This window comes from Hemiscyllium ocellatum, chromosome 12, assembly GCF_020745735.1.
Source record: "Hemiscyllium ocellatum isolate sHemOce1 chromosome 12, sHemOce1.pat.X.cur, whole genome shotgun sequence".
NCBI classification, from domain to species: domain Eukaryota; kingdom Metazoa; phylum Chordata; class Chondrichthyes; order Orectolobiformes; family Hemiscylliidae; genus Hemiscyllium; species Hemiscyllium ocellatum.
The window spans coordinates 70446008-70467710 of record NC_083412.1 but is presented as its reverse complement, the minus strand read 5'-3'; the positions used below and the strand labels follow the sequence as shown (position 1 = coordinate 70467710).

The 21703-nt window shown below is 40.1% G+C and overlaps 1 protein-coding gene across 2 annotated transcripts in view; it reads right to left on the bottom strand.

Annotated features, from left to right (window-relative positions):
* The window catches only part of senp7 (SUMO specific peptidase 7), a 115140-nt gene extending 94470 nt beyond the window's left edge, over window positions 1–20670 (bottom strand). For both annotated transcript variants that reach the window (XM_060833155.1, XM_060833156.1), the window contains exons 1-3: window positions 20305–20670; window positions 6373–6451; window positions 2780–2899 (exon numbers count right to left, since the gene is read on the bottom strand). In XM_060833155.1, coding sequence (XP_060689138.1) covers window positions 2780–2899; window positions 6373–6432 — 180 coding nt within the window. In that variant the 5' untranslated portion in view covers window positions 6433–6451; window positions 20305–20670. The remainder of the gene's footprint in view (window positions 1–2779; window positions 2900–6372; window positions 6452–20304) is intronic.
* Window positions 20671–21703: the final 1033 nt, after the last annotated feature.

The following is a 21703-nucleotide window of genomic DNA, read 5'->3' as shown; positions in this document are numbered from 1 at the left end:
TCAAGCGTTATAAGGGACCAAACAACAAAGTGGGGATACAACCACACCAGATCATCCATGATGTTATTGAATATTGGAGGTTGGCACAAAGGACCAAATGGCCTAATTCTGCTCCAAAGTCACACAGTCATAGAGGTATACAGCATGAAAACAGACCCTTCAGTTCAACTCATCCATGCCGACCAGATATCCCAACCCAATCTAGTCCCACCTGCCAGCACCTAGCCCATATCCCTCCAAACCCTTCCTATTCATATACCCATCAAAATGCCTTTTAAATGTTGCAATTGTACTAGCCTCCACCACTTCCACTGGCAGCTCATTCCATACACGTACCACCCTCTGCGTGAAAAATTTGCCCCTTAGGTCTGTTTAATATCTTTCCCCTCACACCCTAAACCTATGCCCTCTATCAGGACTCCCCCACCCCAAGGAAAAGACTTTGCCTATTTATCCTATCCATGCATCTCATAATTTTGTAAACCTCTAGAAGGTCACCCCTCAGCCTCTGACGCTCCAAGAAAAACAGCCCCAGCCTGTTCAGCCTCTCACTATAGCTCAAATCCTCCAACCCTGGCAACAGTCTTGTAGATCTTTTCTGAACGCTTTCAAGCTTCACAACATCTTTCCGATAGGAAGGAGACCAGAACTGTACACAATATTCCAACAGTGTCTAGCCAATGTCCTGTACAGCCGCAACATGACCTCCCAACACCTGTACTCAATACTCTGATCAATAAAGGAAAACACACCAAATGCCTTCTTCACTATCCTCTCTACCTGCGACTCCACTTTCAAGGAGCTATAAACCTGTACTCCAAAGTCTCTTTATTCAGCAGCACTCCCTAGGACCTTACCATTAAGTGTATAAGTCCTGCTAAGATTTGCTTTCCCAAAATGCAGCACCTCACATTTGTCTGAATTAAACTCCATCTGCTGCTTCTTAGCCCATTGGCTCATCTGATCAAGATCCTGTTGTCCACTATACCTTCTTACTTCAGGGTGAATCTTGTGAATTTTAGTTCCACAACAAAGGCCTACGTTTCAGTTCACCTTTGAAATTCAGAAGCAGAGCTTGACTGTGTTCTGTGAAGTTCTTTACATTAAGTTGTGAATAAGTTGAAGTCTCACTAAACACAAGAGTCTGATAATTGCTTAGTGTCTTTATAGATTGCTGTGCATTATGTATAACAGACTACAACACATTATACCAGTTAGAATACTTCCACAAACAATGTCTAAAACATTTTTATCGTCCTTTCAACAATATACGTTGCGAAACTAATCTGTATTCTAACTGTCTGAAGCCAACTCTTATTTCCACAGAAATTCTCAGCAGACAAATGAGTTATGGTTTCAGGTCTGTGATCTTTCGTGACAAATTCTGATTCACATCTAAAACAATAACTGGGTTTCTTTCTCAAAATACTTTGACAACAACTCAGTATTTCCTATTCTTGTGTCACATATGCAGCATTTGGAGCATTTTGCTTTCACGTTACCGCCCACCTGAAAACATGCTTGCTACTGGAAAGCATAGCCTGCATGACAGCTGGCCATAAAATAAATAATTACTTTTGAAATAGGACTGAAAACAGTTCAGGGAAACAAACAGAGAAATATATCAACACACTTCAGAAGAAGAAATAAAAACGGTACACAAAAATTGCGTACAAAATGGTAAAATGTTCATAGCGGTAAGAGGGAGAGGAAGGGTGTACAGGAAAGAGACCTCAGACAGACAAATGTTTAACAAGGTCAAGTAAGTTAGAAATTTTATTGCACAGAAGGAAGCCATTTGACCCATCATTTCTGCATTGGCTCAAAAAGAGTTATATATCCAACTGCACTTTCCAGCTTTTGGTCCACAGCTGAATAAATTGAAACACTTCATGTGTTTATCCAAATATCTTGTAAGTGTGCTGAGTTTCGCCTTCTAACATCAAGTAATGATTTCCAAACTGTCAGCAACACTGAGCACCCATCCAAAAATTGGTTTTTTCAACTATTGTGTACCATCCTAACAATTTGCTTAAATCTTTTGGCAGTCTCATGGAGTTAAACCACTGAATTTTTAAGTGCACCAAATTATGCAGTGAACAACATTTGTAAGTTAGGCTCATGCTTACTACTTGTTTTTTTAAGCCAACTGAGTTGGTATCAACCATGTGATAATGCTATAGTGCAGTTGTCCACAGTCGAGCCTTAGGGAAGAAAAAGACAGTGAAAGATAGAGAAATGAAAGCTTCCCTCTCATAATCACAATGTAATGATTTCAGCTACAAAACAAATGCATGATTATCAAGTTAAAAACAAGACTGGGCTAACGGCTATTGGGCCACCCAAAGTCCCATAGCCATGGTAAACATTCAGTCTCTATGCTCACATTGGATATGACAGCATTGTAGCTATGTTCCTGGTTTAGCAACCAATATTCTGGAGATTGGGAATTCAAATTAAATAAATCTGGTTTAAATGCACTTATCAGTAATTGTGAGCATGTAACTATTAGATTCTCTTTAAAAACTAATAGGTATATTAATCATGTTTAGGAAAATAAACTACTCATCCTTAGACTACATAAGTAATTCCAGATAAACAACAACTAGCTGATTTTTTTGATCTCTGAAATAACACCCAGTTGTCACCACCATCTTCAAGAGCAATTACAGTGGACAATAAAACGCTGGCTATGCCAGTATCAACCATGAAAGAACAAAGAAAGCATGAAGATCAGAAACTTAGACAAGATACATAAAGTCTTTCTACTTCAACTCACATGCGACGGTCTTAAATTTTCAATTCTGGATTCAGTAAGTCGGGATAGAGGAGAATGAGTCTCTACATTGTCCTTCTCGGAGACTTTTTTCTTCTTTGGAATTTTAAATTTGTCCCCAGACTAGAAACAGAAGAAAATCATTCAGTGTTGAAATAAAATTTTCAAAAAGAATTAGAATGCCAAGACACTTCATCAAATTAGTACAAGTTTTAATATAAAAATATCTATTAATTTGGAATTTAAAGAAACAGACATTCTAAATGAAAGTAAAAATAAATACTTTGCAATTCGGTGTAGTTAAAGAAATAAAATCATTTTGCAGTGCAATCTAGATAAGCACATTTAAAGAGCGTTTGTATGGGTACCCAGACAGATCAATATTTTACAGCATGACAGGCTGGACTTCATGAAGCAAATTGAAATAATCAGCAACCTGAATATAAATTTGACCTTTCATGGCTAGAATGATGCTCCCTAGTAGTAATTATTAATTTAGTACTCAGTTAAAAACTCAATAACTCTTCATTTAACAACATAACTTCTTCCAAAGGTCTTTACAGTGAGATATGAATAATACAGCAATGGAAGTTCTCATCAGTTCAATTACTTCTGATTAAATGATATTGAAGGAAACATCAATGATACACCCTCTGAATTAGCATGGGAATACAGCCAAGCAACTTCTGGATATCTAACTGCAAATGTGCTACCAACTCCAGAAATCATAACTCTGAAATTGTCAATAATGGTGGCAGATACTGAAAACATTGCTGCTATAATCATCATGAAATCTTGATGTCACTGTACGAGAAATTAGTAACATCGACAATTACAGTAATGAATCAGGCCAGGAAGGGCCTCTTCTGCAATTTTAAACTCTGAATCACTCTTCATAAAGTACAATTTTCATGAGCATATTTACGGCACTTCACAATGTAGAAAGTTTGAATTTTGCCACATAATTGTAAAAATGTTGAACTAAGTTGAGATAAGGAACAATGTTGACACAGACCATCATCTATGAGCAGCAAACTAATGCACAGAGATGACAATTTTCCATCACAACATGACCAAAAGAAGCATCCACAAAAATTGGGTGGTACTGGTAGCAGGGTGGTCATACTGGTTCCAAACCAACATGGTTTAAGCATTTCTAACTAGTTTTACATAAGCAGTGTCATTTATTTGGTCCTTGGGGTATGGGAGATACTGACAAAACAGTTTTATTGCCCATCCAATTGTCTCTACAGTTAACCATGCAGTTGAGTTTTTACAAAAATGCAAAAGCTTTTGTGATCCTTACTTCTACTGATGCTAACTATCAAGTATAATTTCTCAGTTTCAATGGTAGGATTTGAACTTAACATCAGTGTTGCTAGATAGTAAGATTGCTGGATCACTGCTTGCTTTCTTAATAAAGGGTCTATAAGCCGGAGAAATCTGACTTGATGTGAGATAACACAACATAGAACAAAAGCAAAATAAGATGGTCAGAGATGATGGATGCCAAAGTGAAAAGAAATGATTAAAGGAAGGGTAATCTTGATCTCACAGCTCTTTACAAAATAGAAAGTTAAAGCAATTCTGAAGGAATCCAACACAAGGTTTCACTTCCAAAAAAAAACTCAAACCCTTAAAATTCAATTGTTATTGTTCAAAAGAATTGCCTACTTTAAACTTAAATACAGAAGGAAAGTATCTTCCTGGAGAGTTAGGAGGGGTAATAAAAGCACCAACTTGAATTCCTTAGTTCTTTGATAGGAATTTACCTGTCGGCAAGATGGCAGCAGAATAAGATGCTTCAACTGGAGCTCATCTGCTCCATCTGTTCTTTTTTCTTTTATTCCCCTCCATCTCTCCCCATTTTCTGCATGAGGGGAAAGGAGGAGCTGACAAGCTCCATAGGCTAATCGTGGAGCAGCAGCCAACTCGGGGGAAGCAGTTCCGGGGCAGAGGTTGGTACGTGGGAAGCAGTCACGGGGTGGCGGCCAGCACAGGGAAAGCAGTGCTGGGACAGAGGCTGGCATGAAAAGTGAGTCCCAGGTGGAGGCTGGCGCGGGGAAAACACGCCTGGAGCAGCAGCCGGTGCAGGGGAAGCAGTCCTGCAACTTGTCTTGGCACAGCTGAGAGCCAGTACAGAGCAGACTGGAGGCTTGGGGCAGTGGTCTGGCTCAGGCAGTCGGTCAACACGTGGATGCCGCCTGTGCTGAGCTGGTGCAAATTTTTTAATCTGACTGTAACATAAATTCTTTGACTATGTCTTATTTTGAACTTATTCTATCAACACTAAAGTAATGCAATTCCTTTTCTTTTTACTCCTCTTTGTATCTAAGATTTGTACTTATGCACTTGTACCTAAGATGGCGCCATCAGAGGCGACATTGTAAAACTTTTCACTGTACTCCTGAATTTGAGTACATGTAACAATAATGGATATTTTAAATATAACAACAAAATGCTTGTACTTATACAGCAGTTTTAATACAGGTGAAGTGCTCCAAACTATCTTCCAGGAGAGCTATTAAATGAAATTTGACACAGAGCCACATAAGACAATTAACACATGGCCTAAAACTTGATCAAATGTGCAGGTTTTCAGCAGCAACTCAAAAGGAGGCAGGGAGAGTGAGGTAGAGATGCCCAGGGAGGAAATTCCCGATTCTAGGGTAATGCTTCACAAACCCTTTCCCACTGAGAATCCATTCCAAGGCTTGAAAATCATTGCAACGTCTTGGTGAGGGGAGATTTGAGAGCATAGAGGAGGGTCCACCAGTGCCATCTCAGTATTTGCAATTGTACCTGTAGTTGTGAGTGATATGGGGCTTGGTTTATTTCGGATACCTGGTCAGCATGATCTGTTTTCATGCTGTACAGCTCTAAGAAATTTGACTTTATTAAAAGGTGGTGAACTGACATAATAAAGAAATAATTTATTGTGAAACAACTCAAAAGGTGAAACAGTGTATTCCCTGTAATTGAAAATGTTTTTAAAAAATAAAGAATCATTCGTGGAAATCATTAATGTACACAGTAATCAGCCGAAAAATTTTAAACAGTGCCCGGTGTTTTTGTATCCGAAATCAAAACAGCTCAATTCTAAGAACCTTCTTGGAAGTGCTACAAATGGACCTAATTAGCAAACACTCACTTGATTAGTCTGGCAGTGTGACCAATTTTAATGATCAAAGTTGGCTTCCAACAAAATTATTTTTATTTAAGCAAAATATCAGCATAAAAGATCACAAACTTAAATTGGTACCAGATGCACCTTGTGTTCAAACTTCTTGAATATTTTACACTAGTTTTGCCAATCATAGATAAATTATACTTGGAAAAAGTGTAAACTGGTTACATTTATTTTTTTTTTAAATTGATGATTGCCTCAAAAATTTGTCTTCACAGCCCTCTAAAACGAATATTACATAAAACTCAATTAGTGAACAATTGACACCTTAACAGCATTAAAAAAAAGGATTCTATAATCATTCAGTGCCTTCACCAGGAAAGCTTGGCAGAATAAACCAAAGAGGCAAAAGAAGACTTCATAGTGAAGTCTAACTTACAGAACCAAATGAAGAAATTGACGTTTATACCTTTAATGTCCCTGGTCCATCCTGGTGAGCAGGTTGAGTTGATGCCCTACGTCTCTCCATTTGGGCAGCAGTACGATCACTATGTACAAGAATACAATTTACACAAAAGTGTTTGAATGTCAAAGTAAAAGGTTACAAGCATTTTTGTCAGTATTTGTAAACTGAAGTATCACAGAAAATATAAATGGCCTGTTATTTTGTTACAGTGAAAGCCTTAAAATGTCTCAAAAGAACGTGCAGTATGAAATTAACCTATGGATAAACAAAGCATTATTTAACACAAAGAATGTGTTCAATAAATAATCTGCTTAAATATATTATTGAATAGAGGTAATAAGTGATTTTTCCAGAAGGTACTTCATAAAGTTTAACATACATTAAATATCTCTGAAGAGAGAGTACGTTAGCCATCCAAGAGTTCAATACTGGCAAAAACATAACTGAAGGTTTTAAACAGAAAATGAGAATGTGATACGTACCTCATAATGTTTGTAAATAATGTGATAATCATGAACTAGATAAATCGGCTTGAATTTATTTTAAAAAATTACTAAGCATATAGGAAAAGAGAATCACAACATGCAATACAATGCAGCATACAGCTTCACAGAAACAGATTCAATTCAAAGGAAATCAGATAATTATTTGAAAAGAAAATGTATGCAGGGTTACAAGGAAAAGCTAAGGGAGTGTGACTAGTTGAGTAGCTCTTTTTTGTGATACAAAAGGTCGAATGGCCTTCCTTCTGTGTTGTAACCATTCTATGATTCTAGCTTTGTGAGACATTTTTTTAAATTAACCTGTTCAGAGATATTACTACACAACTCTGGAACAGGTGGAACTTGGGCCTCCTGGTTCAGGGGTAGGGACACTACCACTGCACAAGATCCTATGACTCTGGTCTTATTACATAATGCCACATTAGATTTAATGTGTCTGATTAAATAGACTGTGGGAGGTGGCACAGATAGAAAATGATTCAATAGCAATTGGATAGGAAGTTAGCAAAGATACACTCAAAGTGAAACTTGCAACACCCTTTACGTTTGATGTAATAGTCAATTATGTGATAGTAACAGAGAGGAATCCCAAAGCAATACACAGTCTTCAACAAAATAAAACAATTCATTAATGAACCAAATGCTTCAACTATCAAACTGCAAACAAGACAGCATTTGGATTTATTTCCTGCAACGTATCAAGGAGCTTTTGAATAAACATTACCACTTAAATCTGTGCACAAAGAACAATTATAGAAGTAGCAATGTCACAAACATGCTTAAGTCATTAACTCAATATTTCATGAGCTGTTACTAGCTGAATATGTGAAGGTTTCAACTGATGTCAATTGTGGGTAAACAAATCCCCTTGGTCTTTCGGATAATTGTTCTTACTTTTCTCTTAATGAAATTCTCCTTCGTGATATGTTATTCATCCTGAATGTTACTGAATAATACTTAATTCCCAGAAGTTAGTTAGTATTTGATGCCATGTCAAAGGCACTCAAGAATCCCCATGGAACAACCGAAAGGGTTCCAGAGAGAGTTCTCACAAATGGCAATACTTTGGTGAGAAAAATATTTGTTTTTCTATACAAAGTATTCAAGGCCATATTAGATACCTTTTCCCATTACGCCTTCCCAAGAAATCTGTGCAAACAGCACCAAATTTATAAACTTTTATTAAAATGCCTCAATTAAAAACTAGTCAGAATCTACAAGATCTTTTCTGACTGGGATCACAATGTATTACTTTCCAACTGAAAGGGAATTCAGGAAAATGCATTTCTTACTTGAAACTTACTGCATGTGCGAGTACTGGGAGCAAAGACAATTGACATTTTCAGAAGGAAACAGGATGCTTTTTTTTTGAGAAAAAACTTCTTTTAGATATTCCTTAAAAACTACCCATTTAATTAAACGTTAGCCTGAGCATGACTTTCTTTGGGTCAATATCCATTCTTGTGTCACATCTTCAAAACCACCTTGGGAAAATTGTCCATGCTCAATATGCTCTATAAAAATGAGTTGTTGTTCAGATATTTCAGTAAACTAACCTGAAAATAAAACAACCTACACAAATAGACTAAACGGGATTGAGGTTCACAAGGAGGAGGTGTTAGCAATTCTGGAAAATGTGAAAATAATTAAGTCCCTAGGCTGGATGGGATTCATCCTTGGATTCGCTGAGAAGTCAGGGAAGAGATTGCAGAGCCTTTGGCTTTGATATTTATGTTGCCATTGTCTACAGGAATAGTGCCAGAAGTCTAGAGGATAGCAAATGCACCGCTTTGTTAAAGAAGGGGAGTAGAGACAACAATAGACCAGTGAGCCTTGCTTTACCCACAATCAGTGTTGGAAAAGGTTATAAGAGATAGGATTTACAATCATCTAAAGATGAATAAGTTGACTGGGGTAGTCAACACGGTTTCGTGAAGAGTAGGTCATACCTCACAAACCTTACCGAGTTCTTAGAGAAAGTGACCAAATAGATGGATGAGGGTAAAGCGGTTGATGAGGTGCATATGGATTTCAGCAATGTGCTTGATACAGTTCCCAGTGGGAGGCTAGTGCATAAAATACTGAGGTATTGAATTGAAGGAGATATAGCAGTTTGGATCAGAAATTGGCTCGCTGAAAGAAGAGAGGGTGGTGGTTCCTCCTGGATTTCAATTACTTGTGGTGTACGGCAAGGATCTGTTTTGAGGCCACTGCTGTTTGCCATTTTTATAAATGACCTTTATGAGAGCATAGAAGAATGGGTTAGTAAATTTGTGGATGACACCAAGGTCAGTGGAATTGTGGATTGTGCTGAAGGAACCTGCAGAGCTGGGCTGAGAGGTAGCAAATGGAGTTTAATGCAGAAAAAGTGTGAGGCAATTCATTTTGGAAGGAGCAGCAGGAATAAAAAGAGTACTAGGCTAATGGTAAGATTCTTGGTAGTGTGGATAAGCAGAGAGATCTCAGCATCCATGTATATAGATGCCCGAACGCTGGTCACCACTTGACACTGGTCCGGCTTCCTCAGAGCAGGCTCTCAGAATGAGTAGAATTCTGACACTCCTGTTTATCTCTGTCAGCCAGGGCTCCCCGATTAGACCAGATTGGCAGCCCCAATCAGGGAAGTCATATACTGAAATACACATGGCTGACCTTGTTACAATTAATACATTCCTTCCCCTCCAAGTCTAGAACATTGGCCTATTTTTTTTCTTGTAGCGTTTCTAGAGGCATTTTTGCACCAGGTCCAGTTCCTCTGACTCCGCCTTGAATATGGGTAGGCTCTACCAGACCATAGCTCGCCTCTTGCAGCTTGAACATTTAAGAAATTAATCCTCTTCTTCAGGTGTTAATGGCACCAAGGCTGCAATATCTGCAATCCATCTCAAACTCAGATATTTCTCAGATGCTAGATAGAGGGGGGAAAAAGATATCTGGCTGTTCTGAGGGGCCAGATATCTTTTGCTGCTATCCTATATGCACGTTTACAGCTTTCATGTGGTCTGGTTCAGGACTGTTTTACCAACCTGAACTTTGTATACCATGAGACCTGACCTCCCGTCGGCCATGCCTCTTACCCATGCAGAGCCATTCCTGTAGTTTTGGCACCAAACTTCAACTTCATCCCCTGAAGTAAACTGTCTCTCTCGCTTCGAAGATCTTATGTCTGGCATTAGCATTCTGGATGCTGTTGTTTCACACCCTACTGCCCAGACCTTGCAGAGATCAGATTTAAACTGCTGCGGAGTCTTCTTCCCATTAGCAACACTGCTGGATACATCCCTCAAGTTGCCTGATAAAGAAACAGCCTTTACTAGATAACAAACTGTCCCACTTCCTGTTTGATTAAGCCCGCCTTCAAAGTTTAGACTTTTTTCTGTCAGACCATTGGATGATGGATCATATGGAGTTGTCCTTTTATGTCAAATTCAATTTGACTTTAGGAAATACTCAAACCCCCTGCTGGTAAATGATGGCCCATTGTTTGGGACCAATACTTCTGGAAGGAATCCACGCATTGCATAAGATGCTGGCAGCTTTTCTATCATCATACATGTGTTTGAGTTATGAACCCTACTATGCAAGTCCAAACACTGAGTGCCCACAATGACTAAGAACATTGAACCCATGAAAAAGGGTTGGCATAGTCAATTTGTAACCGAGTCCAGGGTTTACCCGCCATTCCCACGCAAGAGGGAGCTGCTGGTGTTAATTTGTGACCTTATTAGCACTCTGGGCACTGCCCCACTAACACAGCTATATCTGAATCCAGCCTGGCCACCAGAACATAACTTCTTGCCAACATCTTCATTTTAGACACCTCAGAGGAGTCTGGTGGAGTTCAGGGTCTCGCAACCTTTACTCAGGACAATCACACATCCAAATAAGATATCTTCCTCTATGGTGATCTGTTCTCGCCAGATCCAGAAATGTTTCAATTCTGGCTGTGATAGTCCTTTTATTTCCCCAACCACTATCAGTTGCTTTAGTTTTGTCAGGCCAGACCTTTTTATGTCCACAGTCTGATATTGTCAGTGGTGACCAGAACGGTGTCCAGAAAGTTTAAAACCACACAGACTCTTCCAATGGTGGCACCACTAGTGGCGTATCTGCCAACAGAAGGCTGCTCAAGGCATCTGCATTTGCTACTTGGCCTCCCAGCCAATGCTCCAACTTGAAATTGTACACACTTAGAATGAGAGCCAAATGTTGAATTTGACTTGAAGCTATGGACTGCATGGACTTATCCTCTAAATGGCCGTAGCAAGGGTTTATGGTATATTACAATTACAAATCTAAGTCAGAAAAAGGATATTGGTGGAACTTTCACACAGCAAAGATGACAGCCAAACCTTCTTTCTCTATCTAGGCATACTTGTACAGTGCTCCGGAATCTTATGCTATTGGGTGCTGCTCTCCACTGAGCCATCTATGAGCAAACACTACCCCAATACTGTGCAGGGAGGCAACCCACGTCAACACTTGACCTCAATTGTGATCAGTGTACCAAAACCTTAGATGATAGCTGTTTCTTCACTTCCCTAAAGGCTACATCTTGGCGATGAGATCATTTCCAAGGCTGTCCATTTTCCAATAGGGGAACCAAGGGAGGCCAGGTTGCATATGAGTTTTCCATAATAATTCTCCAATCCCAAAGACCTAAGCTCCAGTACATATGTGGGAGCCAGGGCACCTCTGATCGCCCTCAATTTATCTTCCAAAGGGTGTAGCCCAGTCTTGTCGACTGTAGCCCAAGTAGGTCACTTGGGGTGCCTGGAACACATTGTGCCTTGGAAGGAGAAAATGTCCACCTTGGAGAAACATCTATGTCCAAGTTCTCCAAGTCCTCTTTATTGGTGGTCCCTGTTATGAGCATGTCATCCAATTAAGTGGTGACTGAGGTAGACCTTGTAAAATGTTCGGCAATGTCTGCTGAAAAATGGCACAGGCTGATACCAATTTTTAATATACCGCCATTTAGGGCAAGAACCCTTATGGGTATTAACTGTAGCATACTTCTGGGAATACTCATCTAACCACAATTGTAGGTACACATGGCTCATATCCAGCTTCATGAGGGGCAATACTCCTGCCAACTATGCATATAAGTCCTCTATGTGAAGAACTGGGTATTGTCCAGCTGCGAAAAGCAGTTTACTGCTTATTTAAAATCCACACAAAGGCAAACCTACCCATCAGGCTGCACAGTTGGTATGAGCAGTGCTGGCCATGTCCCAAACTGGACTGGTTTGCTGATTCCTTTGTTTTTCACCCTAATTTCTGCCTCTACTTTTGCACACAAGGCAAATGGCACTGGGCGGGCTTTGCAGAATCATGGGATTGCTTCCTGGTCAAGGTGCAAGATCGCCTTGGCCCCTTTGATAGTCCCTAGACCTTCCTGAAAGACTTCCAAGTAATTAGTTAGAATTTCACTCAGACAGCCTTTTTCTAGCCAAAAAATGTTGAGACGATCAAGGTCAATTTTTTCCAATCAATTTCACACGACCAAGCTTGAGCCGGAGCCTTTTTATTACAATCAGTGGTAACTGAACCAGCTGCTTCTCAAACCAGAGTGGAGCAAAAGTTGCACCCTTAAATATGTAAAAAGGTTCCATGCTACGGATTCTCAGTCTAGCTGAGGATTTATGCAAGGGTTGCAGTCCAGAGCACATTTTGTTTAAGACTGATTCTGCAATTGTTAATACAGCCGCACTTGTACTGACCTCCATGAGAACCGGATGACCATTTAACTAGACTTTTAAACTGATCAGTTCTAATTTTTATGTTGCTAAGCAGTTTAACTGTTCCAAGCCAGACGTAGGTGGGCTTTCCAGGATATGCACTCTCCTGGATACCAAACTGTGAGTCCTCTTACTCAATTCAGACCTAGTAGAACTCTTCTGCTGTCGTGGGTTTGCATATCAGCAGCAACTACAATGGCTTGCCAGCCTGGATCCTAAAGAAAATTTTAACCGGATGGTTGAGGCTTCGCTTTTATTTGGGGTTTTTTCAATGGACTGACTCATGTCCTTTTGTTTAGGGTATGTCCTGAGTGAGGCTATACTCAAGTGGTGTTCCCCCAGCTTGGGAATACCCTGCAAGTCATATCCTCCACTTGTTGCGTTATCAATGATAAGGCTAGTTGTACTGCCTGTTTGAAGTCCAGTTGGGCTTCAGTTAGTAGACACTTTTGCATGGTTACATCATTAATTTCACTTACCAAATGGTCTCTCAACATCTCATTAAAAGTTAAACCAAAGTCCCATGCCTCTGCCAGTCATCTTAACCTAGCCAAAAATTCCAACACATTCCCCTGCTTCTCAAACTGCCAAGTAAAACTGATAGCATCTCAGAATTAGAGAAGGCTTGTGGTCATAAGACTATAAGACATAGGAGTGGAAGTAAGGCCATTCGGCCCATCGAGTCCACTCCGCCATTCAATCATGGCTGATGGGCATTTCAACTCCACTTACCCGCATTCTCCCCGTAGCCCTTAATTCCTCGAGACAACAAGAATCTATCAATCTCTGCCTTAAAGACATTTAGCGTCCTGGCCTCCACTGCACTCTGCCCAATGAATTCCACAGGCCCACCATTCTCTGGCTGAAGAAATGTCTCCGCATTTCTGTTCTGAATTGACCCCCTCTAATTTTAAGGCTGTGTCCACGGGTCCTAGTCTCCTCGCCTAACGGAAAAAATTTCCTAGTGTCCACCCTTTCCAAGCCATAATATTCCTTAATTAAATCAGTTAACTCTGGAAGGGCTTTATTTTCTGGTTTCTTCAGAAAACGTTCAACTCCTAATAACTGAAAAGTTGCACATGCACAAACTGTCAAGAGAATTACTCATTGCTTCTCATCTGCCCCAACATCCTAACACTTCTTTCCATATATTGGGCCCAAACTTTGAAAGCAGGATCGAACAAGACAAGCTTCCCAAATAATGCCATACTGCTAGAAATACTGACCCTAAGACGACTGTGATTAGCAAATTTCTTCAAGAGCATTTTCTTTTCCCCTCATCACCACTGAAATAACTTCATGGAGGCTGGTATCACATCTCCAAGTCACCCTGTATTTACATGTGCATAGCATCTGACACTGGTCAGATTGCCCAGAGTAAGCTCTCAGTGAGCAGAACCTCTCACTCCTGTTTAGATCTGTCAGCCAGGGCTCCCTGACTGGACCAGGCTAACAGCCCCAAGTAGGGGGCTCATTCTGTTAGGTTCACATGGATCACGGTTACAATCACTACAAAAACAGCTCTTTTTCCTTAACTATGCATGCAAAAACAAAATCTGAGCTCTAGTCCAAATCAAACAAAATAAAGATTGTAAATCATCTGCTAAAAATTTAAAAATAAATGAATTGCCAAATCTTAGAAATTTAAGCTCTCAGCATAAAGTTGTACACCCAGCTGTGGGACAGGTGTACAATATGAATGTTAAAGTGAAGTGATTTGACACTAACATCTTACGTAGAGAATGATGAATAGAAGCTATAAGTCTCTGTACACAAAAATATAAAAGCAATCATTTAAGAATTATAATGCAATCTCTATCACAATGTTGAATATGTAAGGAAAACAGCAAGAAATTCCATGATTTGGAAAAACACCTTTAATCAGCAAATTAAATGGAGAAATCTGTTAATTTAATTTATCTCTCTCAACAGATGCTGCAACCTCTACAAACTATTTTCAGTAATGTTTTAAGTTATACTTCGATAGATGCTTGTTGTTTTACTGCAATATCAAAACAATTAGTGTTTGAAGAAAAATCATCCTTCGTGCCAAAATCATCCTTTCCCAGAAACTCTCCTAACACCAAATTAGGCATTATTTCTCAGATTGTAAAGTGTGTAAAAGCCTTTTAGAGTAAGCTACCCAAGTTCTCTCACGGTATTTTAACAGCTTTTCCCACAAGCCCACATTAAGTTTGACAGATTCACCCTGTCAGAAAATGGCATGTGGTTCAAAAGAGAGGAAAAACTAAAACTTTAGCGTAACCTTATATATCTACCAAGTACTAACTGAAGGTTTTCCCCCCAAAATAAGAATGCCCAAATAGTTGGGGCAAATATAAGAGTCGCAATCTGTGGCCATGAATAACTGTGAAAGATGGATTTATCCTGAAATATACACTGAAGCACTTATATGGAAAATATACTTTAAGTGTGAAAAGTTTAATGATGTATCAAATACTGCCTTTCATAATTCTTTACACAAAAATTGTAAATACTGCTACCACAAACGTATTTTGAAGTCTGTGTTATGTTATTCAACTCATTAACTTTAAAGGAATGTTACTGAAAACACAAAGGTCATGCTTACCAAAAAAAAACTATCAAGTTGTACAAGCAAAGCAAAACAAAGAACTGTTTCATATCATAAGTTTAATTTTCATGGACTGTTGTATTTACTGCGGGGACTTAAAATAACGTTTATGAATTTTGTGTTACTATACTCAGTACAAACTGCAAAACAATCAATGGGATTTTAGCAAACAATAAAGATTGATTAAAAACATAACAGAACATTTTTATACTTTGTTTTTCCAAAATTGCACTAAATCTAGCACAACATTTTGATTTGTAATAATAGGACATGCAGATAAATTTTTTAATCAAATTATTTAACGTTTAGATGTGTGAACAGAATACCACTCAAATTGCAAAGCAATATTTGAAGAGAAACATAGTCGACACAAAAAATTGACACAAGAGTGGACACAATAATGAAGATCCAAGAGAACTAGGCAGGAGTATCCACATCAGGTTGCTGGCAAATAAAGAAACTGCTCCCAGTTAACTGGAGGCGGTAAGGGCTTAATGCAGGAATCTCATCTGCTTGCAGAATTGTCAATTAGTTTCAGTAATAAGCAATATGACATCAATTACCATCACAATTTACTGGTGGCAGAGGATGCTAAGCAATAGTGGTACAGTGCCTTCCAAGGAGTTGATCTGGTATGATACCTGGCCATGATATATTCCAAATATTAAATCGATCAACAAGAAACCCCAAAAATAAAACAAATTTGATCAGTCATCGACTATGCTCCAAAAACGCACTGGCGGCTGAGGGATTAAACTGAAGCTGCATGGTTCTCTGAAACCTCTCAAATGCTATCCAGTCCAGGGATGCCTCTCATGGAATTATGTCAGGTTGGGACATAGGCTGCTGAAAGCCACCTTGCTACCACCAAATTCGTGCCCACTTACTCTGCACAATTTCTGTTATGTATTTTCATTTCAGGCTTCCAGCACCTGCAATATTTTACTTCTATAATAGCACGTTCGGTGTTTTATATTTCTGATCACTCCTCCTATAAAACCAGTTTGTTTTTACCGCAAGCAAAATATTAACACATTTTACTCGTACGCCTTTTTCAACCCAAATTCAGTTTCATATTGATCATAGATATACAGCACGGAAATAGACACTGTGGTCCAATTTGGCCATGCCGACCAGATAGCCGAAAAAATTCTAGTCCCATTTGCCAGCATTTGGCCCACATCTCTCTAAACCCTTCTTATTCAAATACCAGTCCACTTTCCTTTTAAATGGTTGTAATCGTACCAGCCTCCACCATTTCCTCTGGCAGCTCAATCCACACATGCACCATGCTCGGCATGAAAAAGTTGCCCCTTAGATCCCTTCCACATCTCAAATCACCATAAACCTATACCCTCTAATTTTGGACTATCCCACCCCAGGGAAAAATACCTTGTCTATTCACCCTGTCCATGCCCCTCATGATTTTACAAAGGTCAAGGAGGTCACCCCTCAGCCTCAGGAAGCTCCAGCTAAAATAGCCCCAGTCTATTCAGCCTCTCCTAAAGCTCAAATACTCCAATCCTGGCAACATCCTTGCAAGTATTACAAATTACAAATACAAAAGAACTCTCACAAATTTCACAACATCTTTCCTATAGGAGGGAGACCAGAATTTCAGGCAGTATTCCAAATGTGGCCAACCCAATGACCTCCCAACTCCTACACTCTATGCAATGACCAATAAAGGAAAGCATACCAAACGCATTTTTCACTATCCTGCGACTCCACTTTCAAGGAGCTATGAACCTGCACTCCAAGGTGTCTTTGTTCAGCAACATTCCCCAGGACCTTACTATTAAGTGTATAAATTCTGCCACAATTTGCCTTTCCAAAATACAGCACCTCACATTTATCTAAATTAAATTCCACCTGCCATTCCTTGGTCCAATAGTCTAGCTGACCAAAATTCCATTGTACAATGAGGTAATCTTCTTCACTGTCCACAACACCTCAATTTTGGTGTCAACTGCAAACTTACGAACCATATGTCCTACATTCACATCCAAATCATTTATATAAATGATGAAAAGCACTGGACCCAGCACCAATCCTTGTGGCACATTGCTGGTCACAAGCCTCCATTATCACCCTCTGTCTTTGACTTTTGAGCCAGTACTGTTTCCACATAGCGAGTTCTCCTTCTATTCTGTGTGATCTAACCTTGATAACCAGTCTACCATGAAGAACCTTGTCGAATGCCTTACTATTCCACATAGATCACATCCACCACTCTGCCCTCATCAATCCTCTGTTACTTTTTCAAATAAACTCAATCAAGTTCATGAGACATGATTTCCAACACAAAAAGCCATGCTGACTAGCCCTAGTTAGTTCTTGCCTTTCCAAATACAAGTAAATCCTATGCCTCAGGATTCACTCAAACAACTTGCCTACCACCGATGTCAGGCTCATCAGTCTATGGTTCCCTAGTTTTTCCTTACCACCTTTCTTAAATAGTGGCACAACATTAGCCAACCTCCAGTCTTCTGGCACCTCACCTCAGGGTCATAGAGATGTACAGCACAGAAACAGATCCTCCGGTCCAACTCGTCCATGCCAACCAGATATCCCAACCCAATCTAGTCCCACCTGCCAGCACCTGACCCGTATCCTCCCAAACCCCTCCTATTCATATACCCATCCAGATGCCTTTAAAATGTTGCAATTGTACCAGCCTCCACCGCTTCTTTTGGCAGCTCATTCCACACACATACCACCCTTAGGTCTCCTTTATATCTTTCTCCTCTCACCCTAAACCTATGCCCTTTAGTTCTGGACTCCCCCACACCAGGGAAAAGGCCTTGTCTATTTATCCTATCCATGCCTGTCATGATTTTACAAACCTCTCGATGCTCCAGGGAAAACAGCCCAAGCCTATTCAACTTGTCCCTATAGCTCAAATCCTCCAACACTGACAATTGTAAATCTTTTCTGAACCCTTTCAAGTTTCACAACATCCTTCCGATAGGAAGGAGACCAGAATTGCACGCAATATTCCAATAGTGGCCGAACCAATGTCCTGTGCAGCCACAACATGACCTCCCAACTCCTTTACTCAATACTCTGACCAATAAAGCTCATACCAAACGCCTTCTTCATTATCCTATCCACCTGCGACTCCACTTTCAAGGAGCTATGAACCTGCACTTCAAGATCTCTTTGTTCAGCAACACTCCCTAGGACCTTACCATTAAGTGTATTAGTCCTGCTAAGATTTGCTTTCCCAAAATGCAGCACCTCGCATTTATCTGAATTAAACTCCATCTGCCACTTCTCAGCCCATCGGCCCATCTGATCAAGATCCCATTGTAATCTAAGGTAACCTTCTTCGCTGTCCACTACACTTCCAGTTTTGGTCTAATTTGCAAACTTACGAACTATATCTCTTCTGCTCACATCCAAATCATTTATATAAACAATGAAAAGTAGTGAACTCAGCACTGATCCTTGTGGCATTCCACTGGTCACAGGCCTCCAGTCCGAAAAACAACCCACCACCATCCTTTGTCTTCTACCTTTGAGCCAGTTTTGTATCCAAATGGCTAGCTCTTCCTGTATTCCATGAGATCTAACCTTGTTAACCAGCCTCCCATGGGGAATCTTGTCAACACCTTGCTGAAGTCCATATAGATCATGTCCACCATTCTGCCTTCATCAATCCTCTTTGTTACTTCTTCAAAAACTGAACCAAGTTTGTGAGACATGATTTCCCACGCACAAAGCCATGTTGACTAGCCCTAACCAGTCCTTGCCTCACCGGTGGCTATCGATGATTCAAATATCTCAGCAAGGGGACCAGCAATCACTTCCCAGAGTTCTAGGGTATATCTGATCATCTCCTGGGGACTTATCCACCTTTATGTATTTTATGACATCCAGCATCTCCTCCGTCGTAATATGGATATTTTTCAAGTTGTCACTATATATTTCCCATTTTCCATCTTCCATATCCTTCTTCACAGTAAACACTGTTGCAAAATACTCAATAGTATCTCCCCCATCTCCTATGAGATCATAATTAAACAGCCTTGCCAATCTTTATCTCTCCTTAGTTACCCCTTTGGCCTTAATGTATTCGTAGATCAGGAGAAACTAATCCGAAAAACATCTTGACTCACAGTGAGCAGTACTACAGAGGGACTACAGTTTTTTTTAAGATCAAAATCAGTGCTAGATGTCAGTCACTTTAACTCTGTGGAAAACCTGAACAAAGTTCTTAAGTTAAGCGCAGCATCAACACCAAACAATTGTCATTTCCAGAGAATTTGTTTATATACACAATACTGAACAAAATCAGTCATACAACACAGAAACAAATCTTTCACTCCAACCAGTCCGTGTCAAGCACAATCCTAAACTAAACTAGTCCCACCTGCCTGCTCCCGGCCCATAATACCCCAAACCTTTCCTATCATGTATCCATCCAAATGTCTTTTAAACGCTGTAATTGTACTCACATCCACCACTTCCTCAGGATGTTCATTCTACACACAAACCACCCTCTGCGTTAAAAAAATTGCCTGTGACGTATTTTTAAAAATCTCTTTCTTGGCACCTTAAAAATGTGCCGCTTAGTCTTGAAATTCCCCATCTTAGAGACAATTACCATCATCTATATGTCTCGTCGCTTTATAAACATCAGGTCACTGCTCAACCCCCTATAGCTCCAGTGAAAAAAGTCTCAGCCTATCCAGCCTTTCTTTATAGTTCAAACCTGCCATACCCAGCAACATCTTGGTAAACAAAAGACAAGTGTGAATTTCCTAATTCAAAAAAAACTTTGCATCTCTTTTTCCAACAAGGTAATGCTGATTTACGAGTGAGTGAATGAAAATCAGAGGTTTAAGCGTTAAGGATGAAGAGCTGATGTATTTGATAAATTTGCAGAAATCGGAGGTTTACGTGTTACTAAAGATTGCGTAGGTTATATTTTATGGATTTGCAGAAACGGATGCTTAACCCACCACATGAAAGATTTACATTCGCATAACAAGAAAATAAACCAAAACAAAATACAGTTGACAGTCAACTAGCAACAACACCTGAACTTGATCCAAAAAAAATGATCAACAACAAGCAGGGGATCCGCACTCACCTGAAGAGCAAGCGGCTGGGATCTAGACGGGGGAATTATCAGGCGAAATTTTATAAAAAATTCAAGAGAAAGAAAACGAAAGCACACACAGAGCGGGCTCACTGCTTTCAATCCGTCATCGGGCAGGAAACTCGGTAACGGTCAGAGCAAACATCCACAGGCCGCGGGTACACTGAGACACAGAGAGAGAGAGAGAGCAGGCCCCAGGACAGGTCAGCACCGACCTGACTACAACCGGCCCGCGGCCTACAGTCAGGCCCAGAGCCAGGCCTAGGCCGTGCGGCCCCCCCAGCCAGCCCTCCGTCACTGAAAATGAAGCAACGCCAAAAAGACCAACAATCAACCCTCACTCACTCACTCACTCTCTCTCTCAGGAAGGAAGGAATCTTCATCACGCCGGAAGGGGAGGAGCAAAGATTAAGACTCCCCCCAAAAAAGATTAAGTCCCTCCAAGTTGGTAGACAAAATGTTGGGGAAAAACAAGTTTCTCTCCGCCTTCACGATGAAGGGTGAACAGTATGCAGTCCGGACAGAAACATGCCATTGCCTGCAGTTTTACTGCAGTCCCTCTTTTTAAATAAAATAACTACGTAATTTTTAAAAAACTATTAAAAAGTACATGTATCCGTTATGCTTCTCTTTTATATAAGTATCACAAACTAACGTCTGTATTCCATGAACATTTGTGTGGTTAGCACGAGCTAAACCACATGTAATCTACTGATATGCTACTCTTAATAAAATCAAAAGAGGAAGGTAATGGTCCAAAAGAACTTGGCTGCTCGAATGGGTTTGGCAGGAGGTGGTGAAGGAGCCAGCAAAAGAGAAAAATCATAACTGACTTCATTCTTACCAATTTGCTTACCACAGATAGTCCCATCTTCACAATGAGGATGCCCCCTATCATGTGTGGCAGTACCACTGATAAATGAACTTCAAAACAGATCAAGCAACACAGAATTGACATCCGTGAGCCAACAGCAGTCGAGTTGTACTGACACAAACAGCAACTTCATGGCCCAGCACATCTTCAACTCTACCATTACCATCAAGTCTGGTCCAATGAAGTGTGCAGAGGACATACCAAGAGGAACATTAGACATACCAAAAACTTAGATACCAGGTGAAGCCACAAAACAGGAATACCTCCAAACATTATAGGTAACAAGTGATAAGCAGTTTTACAACCAAACAGAGCAGATTTAACCTCTTAAATCCTGTCACATCCAGTTCTGAATGGTGGTGGACTCTGTGGAGGGGAGTGCACAAATATCCCCATCCTCAATGATGAAGGAGCCCAGTACATCGGTACAAAAGATACAGCTACAGCAATCTTCAGCCAGAAATGCCAAGTGGATAATTGAACTTGGCCTCCTCCAAAAGATGCCAGTCTTCAGGC